The following is a 27,196-nucleotide window of genomic DNA, read 5'->3' on the forward strand; positions in this document are numbered from 1 at the left end:
GTTCATGCCTTAGGTACAGCCAGAGCTTCATCTGGATACCCTATGACTACTTCTATCACTATACGACTTTTTTTTTTTTTTTTTTTTGAGACAGAGTCTCGCTCTGTCGCCCAGGCTGGAGTGCAGTGGCACGATCTCGGCTCACTGCAAGCTCCGCCTGCCGGGTTCATGCCATTCTCCTGCCTCAGCCTCCCGAGTAGCTGGCACTACAGGAACCCGCTACCACGCTCGGCTAATTTTTTGTATTTTTAGTGGAGACGGGGTTTCACCGTGTTAGCCAGGATGATCTCGATCTCCTGACCTCGTGATCTGCCTGCCTCAGCCTCCCAAAGTGCTGGAATTACAGGCGTGAGCTACCAGGCCCGGCCTGTTCAGGTTTTATCTCCCCAACTAGATGATACACTTTGAGAGGAACTCTTTTGTATAGAACTTTGGAGTTCGAAGAGATTTTAGTGTTTATCTCATCCAAACTTCTCACCTAATGTCTGAATCCCCTTTATGAATCTCTGACAACTTTTTTTTTTCTTTTGAAATAGGGTCTTGCTATGTCACCCAGGCTGGAGTGCAGTGACGCACTCTTGGCTCACTGCAACCTCCGCCTCCCTTACTCAAGCGATCCTCTCACCTCAGCCTCCCGAGCAGCTGAGGCTACAGGTGCATGCCACCACACCCAGCTAATTTTTGTATTTTTCGTAGAGACAGGGTTTCACCGTGTTGCCCAGGCTGGTCTCAAATTCCCGAGCTCAAGTGGTCCACCTGCCTCGGCCTCCCAGAGTGCTGGGATTACAGGTGTCAGCCACCACACCCAGCCTCTGATGACTTCTGATTTCATCTCTTGAAGACCTCATTCTGGGGCTCTCCTTACCTAAAGAATAGAGGCTCAGTGTAGGAATAGAGGATGCTGAATGCAATGTTGTTGAATTCATGCTACTTCTCCCTTAAGACTGAGTCAGCCCTTGGCTGGGTGTAGGTTGCAGAAGAGGGAGAACACAGAGAACTGAACAACTTTTTGGCTAAAAATGTTGGGGAATGTTTCCAACAAACTTGTGTCCACTGCCACTTATGCCTTGTGATTTAGCTCTTGCCCATTGTTATTTAGGGCAACCAAATTACAAAACTTAAATCTCTTTTTTCCTCCTCTTAGGAAAGGCTATGAAGAACATTTGGCAGGAGCATTGCAGCTAACAAAGCCCTTTCCAATACTTCAGCTTGTTAGAACTCTTTGATGTAGGCAGTATTATCCTCACATTAGGGAGGAAACTGAGATTTAAACTAAGTCATTAAGGTTGGCAGAGCTAGCACTCAAACCCAGGTCATTTAGCTTCAAAAAGCCTAGTGCTGTGTTTTCACTAAACAGTCACGTGTCTAAAAACCCAGCTGGGTGCGGTGGCTCATGACTGTAATCCCAGCACTTTGAGAGGCTGAAATAGGAGGTTCACTTGATCCCAGGAGTTTGAGACCAGCCTGGACAACATAGTGAGATCCCCGTTGCTAAAAAAAATTTTTTTTAATTAGCCAGGTATGGTGGTATGTGCTTCTAGTCCCAGCTACTGGGGAGGCCGAGGTGGGAGGATCACTTGAGCCATGATTGTGCCACTGCACTCCAGCCTGTGTGACACAGCAAGACCTTGTCTCAAAAAAAAAATTAAATTAAAAAAACCTCTGTTTTGCAAACAGTTTGCTCTGTTGTGCAAAGGCCAATTTTGGCCCTGGAGAAAGAATCAGGGTCAGCCAGGTGCGGTGGCTCACACCTATAATCCCAGCACTTTGGGAGGCCGAGGCGGGTGGATCACTTGAGGTCAGGAATTCCAGACCAGCCCGGACAACATGGCAAAACCCCATCTTTACTAAAAATACAAAAATTAGCCGGGCATGGTGGTGCATGCCTGTAATTCCAGCTACTCGGGAGGCTAAGGCAGGAGAATCGCTTGAATCCAGGAGGCGGAGGTTGCAGTGAGCTGAGATAATGCCCCTGCACTCCAGCCTGGGCAACAGAGTGAGACTCTGTCTCAAAAACAAAACAAAACAGAAACAGAAAGAATCAGGGTCAACAAATCAGTATGGATGCCGATTCCTCAGATGCCAGGAATCCCAGGATAAATGGCAGGGGCGAACCAAATACTTCCCATTCTTCCCTCACCACCCTCCTCCATCCAATAAAGAAGTAAATAAATTCCTCAAGACCCCTCCGCCCCAGTGCGTGGAATGTTTACCTGTGGACTAGGACTGGCCTACATGCCAAACAGGTCTTGCCTCCTGGGCGGCATGTTTGCAGGGGCTCCTTGATGATGATGTCGGCCTCCTCCCGCACCCTCCCACTCCGTGGCTGTCTCACCTGAGAGAGCTTTCTTCCTTTTGCATTAAGTGTGAGTCCTGATAAATTCAAAAAAGCCTCCAGGTGACATCATTTTAACACCAGTAGCAATCACAAATCTGGGTGAATGAGCCTCAGAGTTTTTCTTGACAGTAGTGTGCGTGCATGTGTGTGTGTGTGTTTTCCATGGAAAAATAAAATGTATTACACAAACTATCAGTATTAATTACAGAAAGGTGGCCAGGTGCAGTGCCTCACGCCTGTAATCCTGGCACTTTGGGAGGCCAAGGCGGGCAGATTGCCTGAGCTCAGGAGTTTGAGAACAGCCTGGTCAAACACAGTGAAACTCTGTATCTACTAAAAATACAAAACATTAGCTGGGCATGGTGGCGCATGCCTGTAGTCTCAGGTACTCGGAAGGGTGAGGCACGAGAATCGCTTGAGTCTGGGAGGTGGAGGTTGCAGTGAGCCGAGAACACACCACTGAACTCCAGCCGGGGTGACAGAGCAAGACTGTCTCAAAAAACAAAGTATTAATTACAGAAAGGTAAGCCTGGCCAATAGGTCAGGAAAAGCAGCCCCACTGCAGATCCACACCAGTATGGAAACTTCAGGCACCATACACATGACTTTGCTGACTGGGGGCAAAGGATGAACTAGTGAGCAAACGGTGCTGGAATCATCTGTAATCCTTTTGGAAAGAAATGAACTTGGATCTGATCTTACTACACAGAAAAAAAAAGTCAAGATAGCTAAGCGTGGTGGTTCACACCTGTAATCCCAGCACTTTGGGAGGCTGAGGCGGGTGGATCACGAGGTCAAGAGATCAAGACCATCCTGGCCAACATGGTGAAACCCTGTCTCTGTGGCAGCACGTGCCTGTAGTCCTAGCTACTTGGGAGGCTGAGACAGGAGGATCGCTTGAACCTGGAAGGTAGAGGTTGCAGTGAGCCAAGATCGCACCACTGCTCTCCAGCCAGGTGACAGAGCGAGACTCCAGCTCAAAAAAAAAAAAAAAAGTCAAGATATTAAATATGAAAGCAACACTTTATTTTTTATTTTATTTTAAGACAGGGTCTCTCTCTGTCACCCAGACTGGAGTACAGTGACATGATCTCTGCTCACTGTAATCTCTGCCTCCCAGGCTCAAGCTATCCTCCCACATCAGCCTCCCAAATAGCTGGGACTACAGGGGCCCACCACCACACCTGACTAATTTTTGTATTTTTGGTAGAGATGCGGTTTCACCATGTTGCCCAGCCTGATCTTGAACTTCTGGATTCAAGCGATCTGCCCTCCTCGGCCTCCCAAAGTGCTGGGACTACAGGCGTGAGCCACCTTGCCCAGCTGAAAGTGACACTTTAATACTTTCAGGAAATTACAGGAGATGATTGTTAAGAGCTCAGGATAAAGAGAAGTTTCTGGCCGGGAACGGTGGCTCACACCTGTAATCCCAGCACTTTCGGTGGCAGAGCACCTGTGGCCAAGAGTTTGAGACCAGCCTGGCCAACATGGTGAAACCCCATCTCTACTAAAAAATACAAAAATTAGCCGGGCGTGGTGGTACATGCCTGTAATCACAGCTACTTGGGAGGCTGAGGCAGGAGAATCCCTTGATGCCAAGAGGTGGAGGTTGCAGTGAGCTGAGATTGTGCCACTGTACTCCAGCCTGGGTGACATAGCAAGACTCTGTCTCAAAAAAAATTTTTTTTTTCTTTTTTTAAACAATTTACTTATTCATTTTTAATTTTTTCTGAGATGAAGTCTTGCTATGTCGCCCAGGCTGGTCTCAAACTCCTGGGCTCTGATGATCCTCCTGCCTTAGCCTCTCAAAGTGCTGGGATTACAGGTACAAGCCACAAACAGACAAGAGAAGTTTCTTTTTTTTTTTGAGACCAAGTCTCACTCTGTCACCCAGGCTGGAGTGCAGTGGCACCTTCTCGGCTCACTGCAACCTCTGCCTCCTGTGTTCAAGCAATTCTCCTGCCTCAGCCTCTCGAGTAGCTGAGACTACAGGCGCCCGCCACCTTGCCCGGCTAATTTTTGTATTTTTAATAGAGACGGGGTTTCACCATGTTGGCCAGGCTGGTCTCCAACTCCTGACCTCAGGTGATCTGCCCGCCTCAACCTCCCAAAGTGCTGGGATTATAGGCATGAGCCACCGCGCCCAACCGAAGAGAAGTTTCTTAAGATGAAAGGAAATGCAGGCCGGGCTTGGTGGCTCATGCCTGTAATCCCAGCACTTTGGGAGTCTAAGGCAGGAGGATCACCTGAGCAACATGAAACCCTGTCTCTACCAAAAATACAAAAAATTAGCTGGGTGCGGTGGCATGTGCCTGTGATCCCAGCTACCCAGGAGGGTGAGGTGGGAGGATAGATTGAGCAGAAATCTCGCCACTGCACTCCAACCTGGGTGACAGAATGAGACCCCGCCTCAATAAATAAATAAATAAATAAATAAATAAGACCATAAAGGAAAAAAATTGATACATTACCTCCATCAAAATAAATCAAAAGCCATCTTAAAACAGAATCTCAGGCTGGGCACGGTGGCTCATGCCTGTAATCTCAGCACTTTGGGAGTCCAAGGCGGGCAGATCACGAGGTCAGGAGATCGAGACCATCCTGGCTAACACGGTGAAACCCCTTCTGTACTAAAAATACAAAAAATTAGCCGGGTGTGGTGGCAGGCACCTGTAGTCCCAGCTACTCGGGAGGCTGAGGCAAGAGAATGGCGTGAATGCAGGAGGCGGAGCTTGCAGTGAGCCAAGATTGCACCACTGCACTCCAGCCTGGGCAACAGAGAGCAAAAGAAAAAAAAAAAGAAAAAAAGAAAAAAGAGGCTCTCAACTCTGGCTGCAGGAGAATCACCTGAGGAGCATTTTTTTTTTTTTTTTTTGAGACGGAGTTTTGCTCTTGTTGCCCAGGCTGGGGTGTAATGGTGTGATCTTGGCTCACCAAAACCTCCGCCTCCCAGGTTCAAGCGATTCTCTTGCCTCAGCCTCCCAAGTAGCTGGGATTATAGGCATGCACCACCATGCCCGGCTGATTTTGTATTTTTTTTTTTAGTGGAGACGGGGTTTCTCCATGTTGGTCAGGCTGGTCTCGAACTCTTGACCTCAGGTGATCCGCCCACCTTGGCCTCCCAAAGTGCTGGGATTACAGGTGTGAGCTACCACGCCTGCACCCAACTAATTTCTTGTATTTTTTGTAGAGACAGGGTTTCACCATGTTGCCCAGGCTGTTCTTAAACTCCTGATCTCAAGCAATCCACTTATGTTGGCCTCCCAAAGTGCTGGGGCTACAGGTGTGAGCCACCACACTGCATTATTCTTTAAAAAATATATTATGACTGGGCTCTGTGCATAACAAAACAAAGCAAATGCATGTACATACTAAAAAATGGTAGCTGCTGCCACCGCACCTGGCCCTTTTTAATTAAGAAAAAAACTTGGCTGGGTGCGGTGGCTCACACCTGTAATTCCAGCACTTTGGGAGGCCAACGTGGGCGGATCACAAGGTCAGGAGATCGAGACCATCCTGACCAACATGGTGAAACCCCATCTCTACTAAAAATACAAAAAATTAGCTGGGCGTGGTGGTGTGTGCCTGTAGTCCCAGCTACTCGGGAGGCTGAGGCAGGAAAATCGCTTGAAACCACCGGAAGGCGGAGGTTGCAGTGAGCTGAGATCGCGTCACTGCACTCTAGCCTGGGCAACAAGAGTGAAACTCCGTCTCAAAAAAAAAAAAAAAACTTTTTCAGTCAGGACCTCACTATATTCCCCAGGCTGGTCTCGAACTCCTGGCCTCAAGCAATTCTCCCAAAGAGCTAGTGGTATGAGCCACCACACCTGGCCTCAAACTTTTTAAAAATACACATGGGGCTGGGTGCGGTGACTCATGCCTGTAATCCCAGCAATTTGGGAGGCCAAGGTGGGCAGATCATTTGCGGTTGGGAGTTTGAGACCAGCCTGGCCAACATGGCAAAACTCCATCTCTACTAAAAATACAAAAATTAGCCAGGCGTGGTGGCACACGCCTGTAATCCTGGCTACTCAGGAGGCTGAGGCAGGAGAATCACTTGAACCTGGAAGGTGGAAGTTGCAGTGAGCCGAGATCACACCACTGCACTCCAGTCTGGGTGACAGAGCAAGACTCCTAAAAAAAAAAAAAAAAAAAAAAAAAAAAAGCCTGCATACCATTCTGTCACTTGCTTTTTTACTTACTACCTCAAAATGTTGAGGTTCATTCATCCAACAAATATTTAGTTAGCCCTTAAATGTGTGCTCAGCAGCTAGGGACCCAGCAGTGCCCTTGCCTTCAAAGGATTTTCATTGCAGTAGAGGGGACAGACAATAGACAACAAGCAAGTAGTAATGAAAGACAAGAGGGAGATGACAGGTGACAGACAAGTTAATAGGGCCCAAGCTCAGTGGCTCATGCCTGTAATCCCAACACTTTGGGAGGCCGAGGCAGGCAGGTCACCTGAGGTCAGGAGTTCAAGATCAGCCTGGCCAACATAGTGAAACCCCATCTCTACTAAAAGTACAAAAATTAGCCAGGCGTAGTGGCACGTGCCTGTGGTCCCAGCTACTTGGGAGGCTGAGGCAGGAGAATTGATTAGACCCAGGAGGTGGTGAGGTTGCAGTGAGCCAAGATCGAGCCACTGTACTCCAGCCTGGGTGACAAAGTGAGACTTCGTCTCAAAAAAAAAAAAAAAAAAAAAATTAATAGGAAGGCAGCCTGTATGGTCTGGTGTCATCTTTTAGCAATTCCATGAAGTACAATGGAGTTTCCAGGTTCTCTGTGACAAAGGGATGCTGCTTTGTCACTTTTTTTTTCTTTTGAGGCAGGGTCTTACCCTGTAGCCCAGACTGGAGAGCAGTGATGTGATCACAGCTCACTGCAGCCTCGAACTCTTAGGCTCAGGGAATCCTCCCAACTCCTGAGTAGCTGAGACCACAGGTACATGCCACTGTACCTGGCTAATTTTTGTATTTTTTGTAGAGACAGAGTCTCACTGATGTTGCCTAGGCCGGTCTGGAACTCCTGGGCTCAAATAATCCTCCCGCCTTGGTCACCCAAAATGTTGGGATTACAGGCGTGAGTCACTGTGCCCAGCTGAGCCTTGTATTTAAATAGTGGTCTGGGGACCAGCAGCACTGACATCCCCTGGGAGGTTGTTAGAATTGTAGAATTTCAGGTCCCACCTCAGACCTATTGATTATTTCCGTATTAACAAGATTCACAGGTTATTTGTATGCACATTTCAGTTTGAGAAGGACTGGTTTAGAATGGAAGATAAAAAATGGCAGATAAGGCCGGGCACGGTGGCTTATGCCTGTAATCCTAGCACTTTGGGAGGCCAAGGCGGGAGGATCACAATGTCAGGAGTTCAAGACCAGCCTGGCCAACATGGAGAAACCCCGTCTCTACTAAAAAAAAAATTAGCCGGGCACAGCGGTGGGAGCACGTAATCCCAGCTACTTGGGAGGCTGAGGCAGGAGAATTGCTGGAACCCGGGAGGCAGAGGTTGCAGTGAGCCGAGATCATGCCAATGCACTCCAACCTAGGCAATAAGAGCAAGACTCCATCTCAAAAAAAAAAAAAAAAGGCAGATAAAATGTTAAATACCTTCAGTTCAATTAGGGATTGATGAGAGATGGTGTGACCTAAAACATTCTTCTGGGTTGAATTTGGCCTTGTTGCCTGGACTGTCAATATTGTGGTGTTTATCCTCTTAGGGAAAAGAACTCCAAAGACCAGGTCATTTCCTTAATTTGCTTCTCTCACCAGGTGTGGGAATCCAGATTGCCTCAAAATCTTGAGCTGTTAAGGCTGGGAAGAGCCTGAGATGTCATCTGTTCAGCTCAATCCTTAGCTGCTGCCCTGCCCACTTCTGCCCACTCCCATCTCACAGGCAAGGCTCTGGGAAGGACAGTGGTTTGCTCAAACCACAAATCAGCCCAGGACTGGCCACAGTCCTGGGTCCCAGCCAGTAGTTATCTTTTCTCTAAGTTTTGGTCCATTATTTTTTTATCTTATGGATTCAGCCTATCTTTTTAGAAAAATGAATTTTAAAAATATATATGGGTTCATATTAGAAAAGTATCATTGTAGCAGGATGAACCGCAGACAAGAACCCCTCAGACACCGAGTTGTAGAAGGAAAGGGCTTTATTCAGCTGGGAGCATCGGCGGACTCACATCTCCAAAAACCAAGCTCCCCGAGTGAGCAACTCCTGTCCCTTTTAAGGGCCTACAACTCTAAGGGGGTCCGCGTGAGAGGGTCGTGATCAATTGAGTAAGCAGGGGGTACGTAACTGGGGGCTGCATGCACCCGTAATCAGAACAGAAAGGAACAGGACAGGGATTTTCATGATGCTTTTCCATACAATGTCTGAAATCTATAGATAACACAAGAGTTAGGTCGGGGTTGATTTTTAACTCCAGGCCCAGGGAGCAGTGCTGGGCTATCTGCCTGTGGATTCCATTTCTGCCTTTTAGTTTTTACTACTTCTTTCTTTGGAGGCAGAAATTGGGCATAAGACAATATGAGGGGTGGTCTCCTCCCTTATCACGTGCTTACTGTAAAAAAATCAGAGTTGGGCACAGTGGCTCACACTTCTAATCCCAGCACTTTGGGAGGCTGAGACGGGAGAATCACTTGAGCCCAGGAGTGCAAGACCAGCCTGAGCAACACAGTGAGACCCTATCTCTACAAAAAAAAAAAAAAAATCAGAAGTTATCCAGGCAAGATGGTGTGTGTCTATGGTCCAGCCTACTCAAGAGGCTGAGGCTGGAGGATCGCTTGAGCCCAGATGGTCAAGGCTGCAGTGAGCCATGATCGCACCATTGCACTCCAGCCTGTGTGACAGAACGAGACCCTGTCTCAAAAAAAAAGCTTTAAAAGGGCAAATTTTGTATGTGTGAATTATATCTCAGTAAAGCTGTTATTTAAAAAAAAAAAAAAAAAAAAAAACGCAGGCTGCCAGGCACGGTGGCTCACACCTGTAATCCCAGCACTTTGGGAGGCTGAGGTGGGCAGATCACTTGAGGTCAGGAGTTTGAGACCAACCTGGCCAACATGATGAAGCCCCGTCTTTACTAAAAATACAAAAATTAGTGGGAATAGTGATAGGTGCCTGTAATCACAGCTACTCAGGAGGCTGAGACAGGAGAATCGCTTGAACCTGGGAGGCAGAAGTTGCAGTGAGCCAAGATCGCGCCACTGCACTCCAGCCTGGGCAATAGAGTGAGACTCCATCTCGAAAAAAAAAAAAAGCTAGAGAGAAGAAAGTAAAAGATCCTTTGAGTCACCCAACCCCAGACTGCCCGCAAGTAGCCACTCATTCATTCCACAAATACTCTCTGAGGGCCTGTTCTGTGCAGGCTATGTGCCAAGGGTTTGCACCCTAGGAGCAGTGCCACCCCAGTATCTGTCCCCCGTGACCAGTGACTGCCCCTCCTCTGTAATATCTATTGACTGACCTCTCTGACCTCACCTCATTTCTTTCCTCCAGTGCCCCGGCTCCAGCAGTCCATGGATCTTGCCCCCTTCGCATGTCCCTCAGCCTGCCTGCCCTCCGTGTCCTTCCTGTCCAGCCTACGGTTCATGGTCAAGCCCCACCCCCACGCCCTCCTGCAGTCCTGACAAAACCCCAACACTGGTCAGTCCCACTGCTCCACCTCCACCGCATCTGCACCTGCACTTGGGCAGCTAAATGTCACACCACCTTGCCAGCTGCTTCCCTTTCAACTCATGACACAAAACTCAAGAGGGTCCTTAGTGGATGTCAGGATCATTCACTGTCCCCATGACCCTTGCACCCCTCTTTTCTCCTCTCTATAAAATAAGGGTGATAATATTTCTGTCTCCTGGGGCTGTTGGCAGCATTAGTAGTAGTTCCTTGCTCGGGGGCAGCTACTGGGGTTATTTCCTCTGGTCCTCAGTCCAAGAGTTCCCTGGTGTCTTGGTGTCCGCGGAGTCCCACCCTGCGGTCATTTATTTTGTTCCGCTGGTTGGGCAGGCATGGGCTCTCTGCCAGATCTGATCATCCTCCCAGAGACAGGAGGGAACAGAATGTGGCACCAGGCAGTAAAACGCATGGCCGAGCTCAGCAGGAGAGGGAAACCTCCAACTTCCTGCAGCGAATGTCCTAGGTGATAGGTCAAGTCTGACCCCGCCAGTGGGGCCAACATGGAAACTTACTAGGGCCTCGAAAAGATGTGTGTGGGAGTTCAGAGAGGAGTGGAGACAGCCGGCCTCCCAGTCTGGACCTACAGGGCAGGGCAGGGAGAGGAGATGGCCCCACCTCCAGGAATCCAGGCCGCATCTCCCTCCAGGGAACTGAGATCAAAGCCGGGAGGAAGGAGGAGTGTGAACTTTGCACCCAGTGACTCACTGCATCCCCCTAGGGCAAGTGCTCTCACCCATGCAGAATCCTGCCCTCCTTGCCACTGATGGGACCATCTGCACTGGGTCAGCCTATGAGCAACACTGACCTGATTCACCTGCACATCTTCATTCCCCCACCTTCATGCTCCTCGCAGAGGTGATCAGATGTTTGCAGGTGCCTGCCTGTGTTTACAAGTAGGTCTTGGAAGATAAGAAAGGCAGTGACAGGAGTGGGAAAGCCCTGTTCTAGCAGTCAGGACACCCAGGGCTTGGCCACTAACCAGCTGTGTGAGCTTGGCAGGTCTCACACCCTCTCTGGGCCCCGGCCACCACCTCTGTGGTTATGGGCAGTTGGACTCTATGGCAAGTTCATCTGCCCTACCGGCTTGGGGTTCTACCGGCTTGGGGTTCTACCGGCTTGGGGTTCTACAGGCTTGGGGTTCTTCCTTCTCACTGTTGCCACCCTGGGAAAAAGCCCCAATCCTGGCACAGAGTCTAGGAAGCCTTGCTGCTTTGGTTCCTGCCTGAGTCTGGCCCTCATCCTGCCACTTCCCACATGCTCAGCCACATTCAACTGTGCCCAGCTCAGAGAGCAAGCGCCTGGATAGCTCTTGTCCCAGAGCCTCGCCTGGCTGACCCCTGCACACCCTTTAGGCCCAGCTCTGACATCACTTTCTCCATGGCTTGCCCTCCTGGACTCCTGGCTATGCCTCCCCAGCACGGACTGTTCTCTTTTCTCCTTTTTCCATTAAACTGAGCTCTGTGCCAAGGGCAGTGACTGGCAGATGGGAGGGGTCAATGAGTATTTTATTAAAGAATGAGTGAATGAATGAACAAATGAATGAATGAAGTGGGATCTCTAGGCACACTGGAGTGGAGCCATTGTTTGCCTTCTGCCCATGGGACTTGATTTGAAGCCATCTCAGGGTGGGCCATTGGGAGTTCTACCCTGACAAGGAGGGGTTGCTGGTCAGAGGGGTGCTGGAAGGCGGGGGGTGCTGGGGGAAAGGGTACAGATTTGCAAGGGAGGTTCTGGCTGAGCTCCCTGCATGCCACAGCCCGTCTGAGCAGTCCTGGGAAGCCCCAAGCTGCCAGGCCCATGACTCACAGGCCCCAGAGAGTGTTCTTAACCCTCCCTGACCCCCCATGTGTCTTCTGATTGGGCCCTCAGGGTAACCTCTCATGGGTTTCTCTCCTGCTTCAGCCAGCCCCTCCCTGTGGTCTGAAGTTTGGGATCCTGCTAACTGTAAAGGACCAGTTCAGGATTCTTGGGTCGTATTGTGTTTTTTGTTTGTTTGTTTGTTTGTTTTTGAGACGGAGTTTTGCTCTTGTTGCCCAGGCTGGAGTGCAGTGGCATGATCTCAGCTCACCGCAACCTCCGCCTCCTGGTTTCAAGCAGTTCTCCTGCCTCAGCCTCCCAAGTAGCTGGGATTACAGGCATGAGCCACCATGCCCGGCTAATTTTGTATTTTTAGTAGAGATGGAGTTTCTCCATGTTGGTCAGGCTGGTCTCGAACTCCTGACCTCAGGTGATCTGCCCGCCTTGGCCTCCCAAAGTGCTGGGATTACAGGCATGAGCCACTGCACCCGGCCATAACTTTTTTTTTTTTTTTTTGAGACGGAGTTTTGCTCTTGTTGCCCAGGCTGGAGTGCAATGGCGCGATCTCGGCTCACTGCAACCTCCGCCTCCCGGGTTCAAGCGATTCTCCTGCCTCAACCTCCCGAGTAGCTGGGAATACAGGCATGTACCACCACCCCGGCTAATTTTATATTTTTAGTAGAGATGGGGTTTCTCCATATTGGTCAGGCTGGTCTTGAACTCCCGACCTCAGGTGATCCGCCTGCCTGGGCCTCTTGAAGTGCTGGGATTACAGGTGTGAGCCACCACGCCCAGCCTAATTTTTTGTATTTTTAGTAGAGATAGAGTTTCACCATGTTGGCCAGGCTGGTCTCAAACTCCAGACCTTAGGTGATCCACCTGCCTCGGCCTCCCAAAGTGCTGGGATTACAGGCGTGAGCCACCGTGCCTGGCCTGTATTGTGTTTTCCTGAGGAATCCTTGCTGTGTTTATGGATTCCTCAGGAATCCATAACCCAGAGAGGGTGTGAGACCTGCCAAGCTCACACAGCTGGTTAGTGGCCAAGCCCTGGGTGTCCTGACTGCTAGAACAGGGCTTTCCCACCCCTCTCACTGCCTCTCTTATCTTCCAAGACCTACTTGCAAACACAGGCAGGCACCTGCAAACATCTGATCACCTCTGCGAGAAGGAGGATGAAGGTGGGAAGGAAAAAAATTACCACCCATACTAGGTGAAGGTCACTCTGATTTTCTGAGACCCCTCACCATCCTCTTCCTACTTGGCACTTGTCTCCCACATGCTATAGAAATTGGGTCAGGTCCCCCACTCCTCTTCTCTGCCCTCTTCTCAGTCAGTGGGCCCCTCCCCCTTGTCCAGACATGACTCCCCTCTCAGCCCAACTTTCCTGTTAGCAGAAGAGTGTGTGATGGCCTCCTCTCACCCCCTTGTTCTTACATCATCAGTGAGAGGCAAGGCATCCAGGAGCTCAGGCTCAAAGACTTTCCCCTTTATCCCGTTAGTTTGTTAGATAAGAAACTTTTGATTTCAAAATAACTTTAGATTTATTGAGGCTGGGCATGGAGGCTCACACCTGTAATCCCAGCACTTTGGGAGGCCAAGGTGGGCGGATCACGAGGTCAGGAGTCGAGACCGTCCTGACCAACCTGGTGAAACCCCGTCTCTACTAAAATACAAAAAATTAGCCAGGCGTGGTGGGTGTGTGCCTATAGTCCCAGCTACTTGGGAGGCTGAGGCAGGAGAATTGCTTGAACCTGGGAGGCGGAGGTTGCAGTGAGCCAAGATTGCACCACTGCACTCCAGCCTGGTGACAGAGCAAGACTCCGTCTTAAAAAAAAAAAAAAAGAAAGAAAGAAAACAACAGCCGGGTGCGGTGGCTCACGCCTGTAATCCCAGCACTTTGGGAGGCCGAGGCAGGAAGTTCACAAGGTCAGGAGATAGAGATCATCCTGGCTACCACGGTGAAACCTCGTCTCTACTAAAAATACAAAACATTAGCCGGGCTTCATGGCAGGCGCCTGTAGTCCCAGCTAGTCAGGAGGCTGAGGCAGGAGAATGGCGTGAACCCGGGAGTTGGAGCTTGCAGTGAGCCAAGATCACTCCACTGCACTCCAGCCTGGGTGACAGAGCGAGACACTGTCTCAGAAAAAAAAAACAAAAACAAACAAAAAATCTCACGCAACTAAGGCACATTTGTCCAAACTAGGAAACTGACATTGGTACAACATGACTCACCAAACTCCGGACTTTATTGGGATTTCACCAGATTTTCCACTAATGTCCTTTCTTCCTTTCCAGAATCCATCCTAGGAAACCACATGACATTTGGTCATCTGCCATTGCATTCCTTTACATGTATGATCAAGGTAATAATTCTCTCTGTTTTGCAGGTGAGGAAAAAAGCAATTCAGTGGCCAAGGGATTGCCCTGTCACATCTAGGAGGCTAAGGCAGTGGAATAAAGGGTTTAGGACTTGGCTAAATATAGAGCCGGAATCTATGTGGTGTGACCTTGAGCCTTCGTCTCCCTGTGTGAACGATGGGATCATAGATCATTCCTTCCTTCCAGGCAGCGGTGGGGACTAAATGAGATAATACATATGGGCACATGCATGCCCACCAAATGGTAGCTGTTGCTGTTGTTATTACTGTCAGTATCGTCATCAAGGAGCCTCCATCCCAGGCAGGCTGCCTAACTCCTGAAACCTAGCTTCCTGTTCAGCGTAGTCAATCATCCCACCTCTCCAGCCTCACCCCAAACAAGACAGACAAGAGCTCAGGAAATAAACATCAGTTTTTGACACCCTTCCTCACCCTCAAAACTTAAAGACATTGTGTCTCAAGGTCAAATAGCTGGCTAGGAGCTTAACCAGAGAGAGAGTCTAGTTTTTTCTTTTGTTTTGTTTTGTTTAGAGATTGGGTCTCGCTCTGTTGCCCAGGCTGGAATAGAACTCCTGGGCTCAAGTGATCCTTCTGCCTCGGCTCCCAAAGTGCTGGGATTATAGACATGAGCCACTTCACCCAGCCCGAGAATCTAGGTCTTGCTAAGACCTTGTCCCATCCACTGGGCAGAACCCCTCCCTCTTGTCTTCCTCCTCCCCTCCCCTCCCTTCCCATTCAGAGACCACTCTGGGGAACAGAGGCCACTGGCCAGCTGCTCTTAATTCCACCTCATGGGATGCCCTGCAAGGGACCCCACCACCTCCTCTGGCCTAAAGGAGCTGTCATAAACACCTGATGAAGGAAGTGTTGTAAGGTCATTTTCATTTTCAAAAGAAGGTAAAATCATGACTCCCACACAGATAGAAAATGAATAGGTATTAACCATTTTATTTAACTCATAAGGGAGCCAGGTGATGTTATAACCAACTCAAAAGGGCAGCTAAGGGCCGGCGCAGTGGCTCACGCCTGTAATCCCAGCACTTTGGGAGGCTGAGGCAGGTGGATTGCCTGAGGTCAGGAGTTCAAGACCAGTCTGGCCAACATGGCGAAACCCCGTATCTACTAAAAATACAAAAATTAGCTGGGCATCACGGCATATGCCTGTAATCCCAGCTACTTGGGAGGCTGAAACAGGAGAATCGCTGAAACCGGGGAGGAGGAGGTTGCAGTGAGCCGAGATCATGCCACTGTGCTCTGCTCCAGTCTGGGTGAGAGAGCGAGACTCTGTCTCAAAAAAAAAAAAAGGGGGGGGGCAGCTAAGAACAGTCACATTCATAGGTCAGGAATATTGAAATGAATGTGCAAATGAAAACTGGTTTTTCAACAAGAGAGCGAGGGAGAACCTCTACTAGACAGGGCAATATATCATTTACCTACAATTTACAGAGCTGTAAAGTCGCTCAAAGACAATAAAAGGCTAGAATCTGATAACCAGGAAGGGTGTGCTGGGTGTAGATAGTGCATTATTTTCCACTGAATCACACACATTTTTTTCTGCAGAAGGAAGGTTATGAGCAGGGTATACTCCAGAGTCTCTCTAATCTGATGCTCACTCTCTGAGAATTAGTATGAGTCATACAGGATACAAGGACCTTTCTGGATGGATTGGGAAAATTATATGTCACTTGCAAACAAGAGGCCTGCAGTCTAAACTCCCCCTCTTAAGATGCAGGTCTTGGCCTGGCGTGGTGGCTCACATGTGTAATCCTAGCACTTTGGGAGGCCAAAGCAGGAGGATCACTTGAGCTCAGGAGTTCGAGACCAGCCTGGGCAACATAGACTGCATCTCTAAAAAAAAAAAGATGCAGGTCTTAGCTGGGCACGGTGGCTCACTCCTGTAATCCCAGCACTTGGGAGGCCGAGACAGGAGGATTGCTTGAGGCCAAGAGTTCCAAACCAGCCTGAGCAACATGGTAAAACCCCGTCTTTACAAAAAATTTAAAAAATTAGTCAGGTGTGGTGGTGCATGCTTGGGGTCCCAGCTACTTGGGAGCCTGAGGTAGGAGGACTGCTTGAGCCCAGGACATCATCAAAGCTTCAGTGACCTGTATTTGCACCACTGTACTCCAGCCTGGGCAACAGAGTGAGACTCTGTCTCAAAAAAAAAAAAAAAAAAAGATGCAGCGCTCAAGACATTAAAGATTTTTTCAGTTGGACATTGGTACCTGTGTTACACGATGGGTTCTGAAACATTCTAGAATATGGATTTCTGAAGTGGGTCTGTAGTGGAGGACTATAGAGTTTTCACTGGACCTGCTTTGATCCTGTCCCTGCTGTGCGGCCTTGTGCAGTTATACCAGCTCTCTGATGTGCAGCTTCCTCCTCTTTGGCAATGTCAAAATTGCTACTTCATAGATTATTTTGTTACATAAACTGTACATTAAAGTGAGGAGAACATTTTTTGGAAAATGTCCTCAGTCCCTGCAATTCTTCCTCATCAGCTCAGCCTCCTCCCCTCTCCCCATCCCCCCATTCAATTCCCCGTTCCCACCATTTGTCTCTCTAGCAGGGTAGGGAGGGGCTTGGGTTGCCCTGGAGGGGCTGGCCTGTGGCCTGTGCTGGGTGAAGTTCACACCTCCGTGTATCCTTGGAAAAGGGGCCTCTGGGGACAGGGTGACCATCAGAAAGGCTCAGGGCTCCCCAGTGCACCACGCTGTCCTTTGTCCCAGCTCTGATTCTGTGCTCGCTGCGCCCAGGTTCCCAGGTATGGAATTGCAGGGTAGCAGCACAGGGACTTCCAGGTGGGCCCCTCCTAGCAGGTGGGGGTTTGAGCCAATGAAGAATTCAGTCTCCTGACATAGGTCTCCCTCCACAAGGGCGTGTCTCTAGGACAGAGGCAGCGATTCCACAGCCATATCACTCACTTTCTAGTTTTTTGTTTTGTTTTGTTTTGGAGAGAGGGTCTCGCTCTGTGGCCCAGGCTGGAGTGCAGTGGCGTGGTGCGATCTCAGCTTACTGCAACCTCTGCATCCCAGGCTCAGGTGAATCTCCCAACTCAGTTTCCCAAGTAGCTGGGACCACAGGTGCTCACCACCACGCCCGCCTAATTTTTCTATTTTTAGTAGAGATGGAGTTTCTCCAGGTTGCCCAGGCTGGACACTTTCTTTCTTTTTCTTTTCTTTTTTTTCCACCAGTTGTCAAGTGATCCTTTATTGAAATATTTTCCTTTCTGCTTCTTAACTGGCTGGGCATTCCACAGCACCACTGTTGATGTCATCTATGATGTCATGAGGGTAGCGGCCATCAACATTACAGCCCACAGACTGGGCAGTCCCCAGGATCTCTTTAATGGTTCCAGAGAGTTCCCTGGCTAAAGATCGGTGCCGCGTGTGTCAAGCAATGTTGACGATCTCATCAAAAGTGATATTCCCACTGTGTTTAATGTTTTTCTGTTTCTTTCTGTCTCTTAGTGCTTCCCTAAGGGCTTTGATGATCAGGGCAGAGGCAGAAGGCACCACCTCAATCTGGGCCTGTCTGTTCTGAATGGTCAGTTTCACTGTAATCCTCAGGCCCTTCCAGTAACCCATTGCCTTGGCAACGTTATCACCAACCTTTTTTGGAGACAGACCCAGGGGGCCGATCTTGGGGGCTGGCGCAGAAGTGGCACCGACTTCACCTCCAGTGCACCTCAGGTATACGACTTTGATCTCGCTGGGGTCAAACTTCACGGCATGGTGGAGGCAGCTGGTGTGGGATGAACCTGGATTCGGGACAACCGAAGAAAGTTGCACCTTGGTCTCCTTCTCTCTCTCTCTTTTTTTTTTTTTTTTTTTGAGACAGAGACTTTCTCTGAGAGAGAGTCTAGTTCTATCGCCCAGGCCAGAGTGCAGTGGCTCACTGCAACCTCTGCCTTCCGGGTTCAAGCGATTCTCCTGTCTCAGCCTCCTGAATAGCTGGGACGACAGGCATACGCCACCATGCCCGGCTAATTTTTGTATTTTTAGTAGAGATGAGGGACTCATCATATTGGTCAGGCTGATCTCAAACTCCTGACCTCAGGTGATCCACCGGCCTCTGCCTCCCAAAGAGTGCTGGGATTACAGGCGTGAGCCACCGTGCCTGGCCCAGGCTGGACACTTTCTAGTTTTGCAATCTGTTCTCTCCTCTCAGCCTCACTGCAACCATGCGTGGTGGGTGGGCCGGAATGACCCTTCCCCTCTTGCAGTTTGGAGAAGTTGAGGACCCGGGTGAGCCCTGAAATCTTTCATGCCCGGGCTCCCCGTTCGCCAGCCCATGCTGCCCTCTAGTGGTTGTGTGCACACCTCCCTTTTGGGAGTCCAGGACAGCTGGGACAACCGGCTCATCTGCAGACAGCAGTGACCAGCATTCCCAGGCTGCGCAGGGGACCCTAGGCAGGGACCGTCCCCCTCAGGACCCTTCCAGCACTGCATGCTTTCACCAGCTCCTCTTCCTGTCTCGCAGCATCTGGTTTAGATGCATAGATAGATGTATTATACACGTATATTTTAATTGTGCTAAAATACATGTAAAATTTACCATCGCAACTAACTGTACAGTTTCATGGCATTAAGTACATTCATGTTGGGCAACCATCACCACCATACATCTCCAGAACTATTTTTTTCTCTTTTTTTAAGACAGAGTCTTACGCTGTCACCCAGGCTGGAGCGCAGCGGTGCGATCTTGGCTCACGACAACCTCTGCCTCCTGGGTTCAAGTGATTCTCCCACGTCAGCCTCCCAAGTAGCTGGGACTACAGGTGCCCGCCACCCCACCTGGCTAATATTTTATTTTATTTTATTTTTGAGACGGACTCTCGCTCTGTCGCCCAGGCTGCAGTGCAGTGGCGCCATCTGGGCTCACTGCAAGCTCCGCCTCCTGGGTTCAGACCATTCTCCTGCCTCAGCCTCCAGAGTAGCTGGGACTACAGGCGCCCGCCACCACACCCGGCTAATTTTTTGTATTTTTAGTGGAGACAGGGTTTCACCCTATTAGCCAGGATGGTCTCAATCTCCTGACCTCGTGATCCGCCATCTCAGCCTCCCAAAGAGCTGGGATTACAGGCGTGAGCCACCACGCCCGGCCCCATCCTGGCTAATTTTTGTATTTTTAGAGAGACAAGGTTTCACCATGTTGGCCAGGCTGGTCTCGAACTCTGGCCAGCTTTTTTTTTTTTTTTTTTTTGACAGGGTCTCACTCTGTCACCCAGGCTGGAGTGCGACTTCGACCTCCCAGGCTCAGATGACCCTCTTACCTTAACCCCTAGAGTAGCTGGAACTACAGGCGCATGCCACCATGCCTGGCTAATTTTTTGTAGAGACAGGGTTTTGCCATGTTGCCCAGGCTGGTCTTGAATTCTTGGGCCCCAGCGATTCGCCTGCCTTGGCCTCCCAAAGTGCTGGGGTTACAGGCGTGAGCCACTGTGCCCGGCCTCCAGAACGCTATTCTCCTTCCCAAACTGAAACTCTGCCCCCATTAAACGCTAAGCTCCTCATTCCTATTTTCCCCCACTTCCTGGAAACCTCTGTTCTATGTTGTCTTTATGAATCTGACTAGATACTCATACAAGTGGAATCATACAGTGTCTGTCCTTTTGTGTCTGCCTATTTCACTGAGCACAATGTTGTCAAGGTGTATTCACATTGTGGCATGTGTCGGAATGCCATCCTTTTTTTTTCTTTTTTTGAGATGGAGTCTCGCTTTGTTGCCCAGGCTAGAGTACAGTGGCACAATCTCAGCTCATCACAACCTCTGCCTCCTGGGTTCAAATGATTCTTCTTTCTCAGCCTCCCCAGTAGCTGGGATTACAGGCGTGTGCCACCATGCCTGGCTAATTTTTGTATTTTTAGTAGAGACGGGGTTTTACCATGTTGGCCAGGCTGGTCTTGAACTCCTGACCTCGTGATCCGCCTGCCTCAGCCTCCCAAAGTGCTGGGATTACAGGCATGAGCCACCACGTGTGGCCTTTTTTTTTTTTTTTTTTTTTTTTGAGACGGAGGTCTCACTCTGTCACCCAGGCTGGAGTGTAATGGCACAATCTCAGCTCACTGCAACCTCCGCCTCTCGGGTTCAAGCGATTCTCCTGCCACAGCCTCCTGAGTAGCTGGGATTACAGGCGTGCGCTACCACAGCTGGCTAATAGCTAATTTTTGTATTTTTAGTGGAGATGAGATTTCACCATTTTGGCCAGGCTGGTCTCGAACTCCTGACCTCAAGTGATCCACCTGCCTCAGCCTCCCAAAGTGCTGGGATTCCAGATGTGAGCCACCGCACCCAGCCTGCCATCCTTTTTAAGGCTGAAGAATCTTCCATTGTCTGGAGAGACCACATCTTGTCATCCGTTCTTCTTTTCATGGACACTTGGTTCCTTCCCCCTTTTGGCTATTGTGAGTAATGCTGCTATGAACATGGGTGCACAAATATCTCCTTGAATCTAGAGAATATATTTTATCTCTGCCAGTGAGTGTACCCAAAGGGAAGGGAAATCATCTTTGCCTGGGGTGTTCTGATTGTGCCTACACGTGGCAGGTGCCCTCCAAGTGAGAGCAGAGAAAAGGATGAAAAGAGGAATGAAAAGAGGAATGAAGGTTGGTTGGGAGGGTTGGGGTGGGGGAGATGAATACACACTATTGAGTGCTCCCTAGAAGCATCCCCTTATGGAATGATTTTCACATGGGCAGCCCGAAAGGCAGAGGCATCTCCTAGAATTTCATCCAGGTAACACCCCTCCAAATACACTCAAACAGAAACATGCTAGGACGTGAGGAATTACAACAAGGCTATACATACACACACACACACACACACACATATATACATACATATATACACATATATATACACACCTATACACATATATACACACACACACACATATATATGGTTTTTTTGTTGTTTGTTGTGTTTGTTTTTTTTTGTGACAGAGTTTCGCTCTTGTTGCCCAGGCTGGAGTGCAATGGTGTGATCTCGGCTCACTGCAACCTCCGCCTCCCAGGTTCAAGCAATTCTCCTGCCTCAGCCTCCCGAGTAGCTGGGATTATAGGCATGTGCCACCACACCTGGCTAATTTTGTATTTTTTGTAGAGACAGGGTTTCTCCATGTTGGTCAGGCTGGTCTCAAACTCCCAACCTCAGATGATCCGCCCTCCTCGGCCTCCCGAAGTGCTGGGATTACAAGCGTGAGCCACCGCGCCTGGCCTAAGAAGGTTAAAGTCAAAAGCAACACCACTCAGCAGCTGTCCTGAACACGCATCTCAGGGCCACCCACACAAATGAGAATGTCCCCTGCAGCCGCTGCTGCGTTGCCCCCAATCACAGCTGTAGATATAAAGGGATCGAGTCACTGAACCATACAATCACCCCGCTTTCTGACAGCACACATCCAGAGCAAACCCACACTTCCTTAAATCTTTCTCCAAATCCGATACTAGCACTAACACCGCTTTTGGAGATGCCCTGGCTTCCCCGTGCTGTGTGGCCTCCCTTGCCACAGCAAGCATAATAAACCCAAATTTGTTGACTGCAGGCGTGTTCCTGGTGGTCTGATTGACAGGCATCAACGTGACCATGGAGGGAGTGACGGCTAGAGAATTTCAGGGTTCACAAGATGAAGCCAGTGACTCACGAGCTAAGCTGAAATCTCTCAGCCTGATACTTCCCTTTCTATCACAGCAACCCTCCGTGATAGATGAGAACTGTTCCAACTTGGCTGGGCGTGGTGACTCACGCCTGTAATCCCAGCTGTTTGGGAGGCCACGGTGGGAGCATTGCTTGAGCCCAGGAGTTTGAGACCAGCCTGAGCAACATAGTGGGACTCCATCTCTATTTATTTATTTTGAGATGGAGTTTTGCTCTTGTTGCCCAGGCTGGAGTGCAATGGCGCGATCTCAGCTCACTGCAACCTCCACCTCCCAAGTACAAGGGATTCTCCTGTCCCAGCCTGTCAAGTAGCTCATATTACAGGCATGTGCCACCAGGCCCAGCTAACTTTTTTGTATTTAGTAGAGATGGAGTTTCATCATGTTAGTCAGGCTGGTCACGAACTCCTGACCTCAGGCGATCTACCCACCTCGGCCTCCCAAAGTGCTGGGATTACAGGCATGTGCCACCGTGCCCAGCCTCTATTTTTTTTTTCTTTTTGAGACGGAGTCACCAGGCTGGAATGCTATGGCACAATCTCAGCTCACTGCAACCTCTGCCTCTCAGGTTTAAGTGATTCTCTTGCCTCAGCCTCCTGACTACCTGGGATTACAGGTGCGCACCAACACACCCAGCTAATTTTTTGTATTTTTAGTAGAGTCGGGGTTTCACCATGTTGGCCAGGATGGTCTTGACCTCTTGACCTTGTGATCCGTCCGCCTTGGCCTCCCAAAGTGTTAAAATTACAGGCGTGAGCCACCGCACCCGGCCTCTATTTTTATAATAAATTATATATATATATATATATACATATATACATATATATATATTTTTTTTTTTTTTTTTTTTTTTTTTTGAGACGGAGTCTTACTCTATCACCCAGGCTGGAGTGCAGTGGTGCAATCTCGGCTCACTGCAACCTCTGCCCCCCAGGTTCAACTAATCCTCCTACCTCAGCCTCCCAAGTAGCTGGGATAACAGGCGCCTGCCACCTGGCCTCGCTAATTTTTGTATTTTTAGTAGAGACAGGGTTTCACCATGTTGACCGGGCTGGTCTTGAACTCCTGACCTCGTGATCCGCCTGCCTCGGCCTCCCAAAGTGCTGGGATTACAGGTGTGAGCCACCACGCTCAGCCAATAAATAAAATTTTTAAAATTGCTCCAGATGAGAACATCAAGGCTGAGGGTTACTAACTTGTCCACGCTATTGAGTAGAGATAGGTCTGAGATCTGGGTGGCCTGTCACCAAGCCAGTGCTCTTTCAGGCCACCAACTCTCTCTGAGCCTGTGCTCACCAAGTGAGCCCAGGGGTCAGTGTGCAAGCTTGAAAAGGGAGAGCATCCTGGTTATGTGCAGGGAGCATGCCCTGGGGTGAGTGGTTTATTTTTGAGACAGGGTGTCACTCTGTCACCCAGGCTGGAGTGCAGTGGCACAATCATGGCTCACTGCAGCCTCGACCTCCTGGGCTCAGGCAATCCTCTTACCTCAGCCTCCCAGGTAGCTGGGACTACAGGTGCACACCACTGTGCCCAGCTCATTTTTCATAGAGACGGGGTTTCACCATGTTGACACGGCTGGTCTCAAACTCCTGAGCTCAAGCCATCCACCCACCTTGGCCTCCCAAAGTGCTGGTACTGCACCCAGCCTGACTGTTGATTCTTATTTTTTTGAATCAGTCTAACACCCAGGCTGGAGTGCGGTGTTGTGATCTCAGCTCACTGCAACCCCTGCCTCCCAGGTTCAAGATTCTCCTGCCTCAGCCTCACGAGTAGCTGGGACTAGAGGCATGTAACACCATGCCCAGCTAATTTTTGTATTTTTAGTAGAGGCGGTGTTTCACCATGTTGGCCAGGCTGGTCTGAAACTCCTGGCCTCAAGTGACTCGCCCACCTCAGCTTCCCAAAGTGCTGGGATTACAGGCATTGGCCACCACGCCTGGCATGAGTGTTAATTCTTAAAGCATTTGGCAGCCCTACTGAGGCCCCTGCAGCCAACCCCATCAGTGGTGGCCTGTGTCCAGGAGAAGCACACCTGTGAGTTGGATGGCCCCAGTCTCTGGCACTGGGCATGAGGCAGGAAATGAGCCCCTCCGTCTGCTGAGCTGAGCCCCAGCACTCTTTGGATACTCCCACCGCAGCGAGCAGATGCCCAGGGCTACTAGCAAACACCAGCGTTTGCCTGTGTGAGAGCTTACGTACAACATGGAAGAGCTTCTAACACTTATGCATTTATTTTCATGTGTAAGAAGAAAAACATAACTAGCATATGAACATGACTGCATGGATACACGGCTCAGCACGAGGCTAAAGTCAGAAGTGAGTGAAAACAAAATAGCATGTTGATTTAAGTGAAATAACAGAACAGGAGGCCTTTGGTTATAACAATTGTGGAGGTGGTCCATGAACGCAGAAGTTCGGGACTCCCTGCTCTAGGCTCAGGGCGAGACGCTGTGGCCTGGGCTGAAGCCCCTGGGGTTCTACAGAGAAGCCTGCCCAGTGCACGGCCCCTGTGGCATTCTCGTGGGAGCCTGTGGGACAGGTTCTCACACGTGAGAGCGTGTGAGACCCCAGGGAGGAAAGCACATTCTGTTTAACTTGTCCGTGCCCTACAAAATGTCTTAGAAGTGATGAAGCAACAATGATGACTCTCCTTCAAAGGGAAGAAGAATCTTCCAGGTGTGGTCTTGAGGACGCAGGGGTTACAAGACAGGCTGGGCTGCAGGGCCCAAGTGGGACTTGAGGTCATAACCAGGGGACTGAAGGGACACCTGTCCTGGCACCATACTGGAGAAGTGCTTGTTTGTGTTTGGGGGAGAGGGGATGCATGGCCCAAGTCAAGGCTGAAGGAGGAACACTCGGTCCCTGCACCCTGTTCCCAGCATATAACAGGCTCTCACCCCATGCCTGCTGACTCACCACAGCACCCGTGAGGAGGTGCCAGAAGGCAGGTGGGGGGATGCTGACATCCCGGGGTGCCTGTGGACCACCCTCTCCTCCTGGGCCTGGGCCTGGGCCCCAACCCCACTTTGGCACCACACATTCCAGAGCAGGGAAGTCCATGGCTGTGCCCCCACTGGGTCCCGTTCCTGTACATGTGCGAACCAAGGGGAGGTGTTTGCTATTATGCTCCCCACTAAATCCAAAGAATGTTGGTTCCCATCATTTCAGCCTCAACATTTTCAAAAAGCACTTTTTTTTTTTTGGAGACAGTCTCGCTGTGTCTCCCAGGCTGGAGTGCAGTGGTGCCATCTCAGCTCACTGCAACCTCTGCCTCCCGGGTTCAAGCGATTCTCCTGCCTCTGCCTCCCAAGGAGCTGGGATTACAGGCACACACCACCACATCCAGGCTAATTTTTGTATTTTTAGTAGAAATGGGGTTTTCCCGTGTTGGCCAGGCTGGTCTCAAACTCCTGACCTCAAGTGATCTGCCTGCCTTGGCCTCCCAAAGTGCTGGGATTACAGGCATGAGCCACCACGTCCAGCCTAAAAGGCACTTTTTTTTTTTTTTTTTGAGACGGAGTTTCCCTCTTGTTGCCCAGGCTGGAATGCAATGGTGCAATCTCACTGCAACCTCTGCCTTCCAGATTGAAGCGATTCTCCTGCCTCAGCTTTCCCCAGTAGCTGGGATTACAGGCACCTGCTACCATGCCCGGCTAATTTTTGTATTTTTAGTAGAGACAGGGTTTCACCATGTTGGCCAGGCTGGTCTTGTACTCCTGACCTCAGGTGATCCACCCACCTTGGCCTCCCAAAGTGCTGGGATTACAAGCGTGAGCCACCGCACCCAGCCTCTAAAAAGCACTTTTTAAGGGACCTTGGAGTTTTTCCTCAAACAGCTCAACCCCGCAAGCCAGGCTGGTCCCAGCGCCCTTACCAGACAGCTAGTCAGTGAGAGGGGTCCAACCTCCCCCAGCTTTTCCCTGGAAGTGGGGCAGGACCAGCAGGGAATTCTGAGGGTGAAGCTCATGGTCCAGGAGCCTTCTGGTGCCCAGAGGGTAGAGGAGGAGTGGAAGGCCTGGGGGTGCTCAGCCCCACTGTATCCTGGACAGGCTGGGCCGGCTTGCAGGCTGGTCCCCATGGAGGCTCAGAAGGAAAGTGTGCAAGAGCAGGTCAGGAAGGGAAACCAAGTCAGGGAAGGGCCCCAGCCAGGACTAGTGGTCTGTTCACTGCCCAATGGGCACTCTCAGCAGCACCCCGCAGCACTCCGCTTCACGTGGCACGGCTTGCAGAAGAGACGGTTGTTCAGGGGGTAGCAGCCTTGGTCCGTGGGCTCGACAGACAGGAGGATCCTGCAGTCCTGAGGAGACAAAGACACATGCCGACCCACCCTGGGCCTGGGCGCTGCCTGCATCGGGGAGGGACTCACTTGGCATCTGCCGAATAAACCAACTGCATGAGTGGATGCCCTCCCTAAGTGGGAGGAAGGAGGATGCTCACTGCTGTCCTCCCAACACCCGGGCCAGGTCTCCATAAGGGAAGATGAGACACAGACACACAGGGAGGCTTTTATCCACGTGGAGGCGCCAGTGAGGACAGACATTCACCGTCAGGAGAACTAAGGACACCTGGGGAAGTCCCCTGAGGGTTCAGGGAAACTTGGGGATAGAAGAGCCTTAATAGCCCCTTTATTATTTTTTAAAATTTGTTTTTATCATTTATTTATTTTGAGACAGTCTTGCTCTGTCGCCCAGGCTGGAGTACAGTGGGACGATCTCGGCTCACTACAACCTCTGCTTCCTGGGTTCAAGCGATTCTCCTGCCTCCCAGGTAGCTGGGATTATAGGTGTGTGCCACCACACCCAGCTAATTTTTGTATTTTTAGTAGACAGGGTTTTACCATGTTGGTCAGGCTGGTCTCGAACTCCTGACCTCAAGTGATCCACCCACTTTGGCTTCCCATGCTGGGATTACAGGTGTGAGCCACTGCGCTCGGCCTCAATAACCCCTTTAGAACATAAGTTCTGGGCGGGTACGGTGGTTCACGCCTATAATCCCAGCACTTTGGGAGGCCGAGGCGGGCGGATCACAAGGTCAGGAGATAGAGGCCATCCTGGCTAACACAGTGAAACCCTGTCTCTACTAAAAATACAAAAAATTAGCTGGGCATGGTGGCGGGCGCCTGTAGTCCCAGCTACACGGGAGGCTGAGGCAGGAGAATGGCGTGAACCCGGGAGGCAGGCAGAGCTTGCAGTGAGCCGAGATCGCGCCACTGCACTCCAGCCTGGGCGACAGAGCAAGACTCCGTCTCAAAAAAAAAAAAAAAAAAAAAAGAACATAAGTTCTACCAGACAGGAACCCTGTTTACGGCCAAGTCCCCATCCCAGCACAGGCCATGGGTATCTGCTGATGA

General features: G+C 50.1%; 1 protein-coding gene and 1 pseudogene across 12 annotated transcripts in view; both read right to left on the bottom strand.

The window, feature by feature from the left end:
* Positions 1 to 17,018: 17,018 nt before the first annotated feature.
* Positions 17,019 to 24,906, bottom strand: LOC112132674 (large ribosomal subunit protein uL11-like; annotated as a pseudogene).
* FBLIM1 (filamin binding LIM protein 1) overlaps positions 24,055 to 27,196 on the bottom strand; it is a 28,807-nt gene continuing 25,665 nt past the window's right edge. For 11 of the 12 annotated variants that reach the window (XM_063721469.1, XM_063721453.1, XM_063721495.1 and 8 more), the window contains one exon: positions 24,055 to 26,143. In XM_063721469.1, the coding sequence (XP_063577539.1) occupies positions 26,030 to 26,143 (114 nt within the window). In that variant the 3' untranslated portion in view covers positions 24,055 to 26,029. 12 annotated transcript variants of the gene reach the window in all.

Source organism: Pongo abelii, chromosome 1, assembly GCF_028885655.2.
Source record: "Pongo abelii isolate AG06213 chromosome 1, NHGRI_mPonAbe1-v2.0_pri, whole genome shotgun sequence".
Taxonomy (NCBI): Eukaryota; Metazoa; Chordata; class Mammalia; order Primates; family Hominidae; genus Pongo; species Pongo abelii.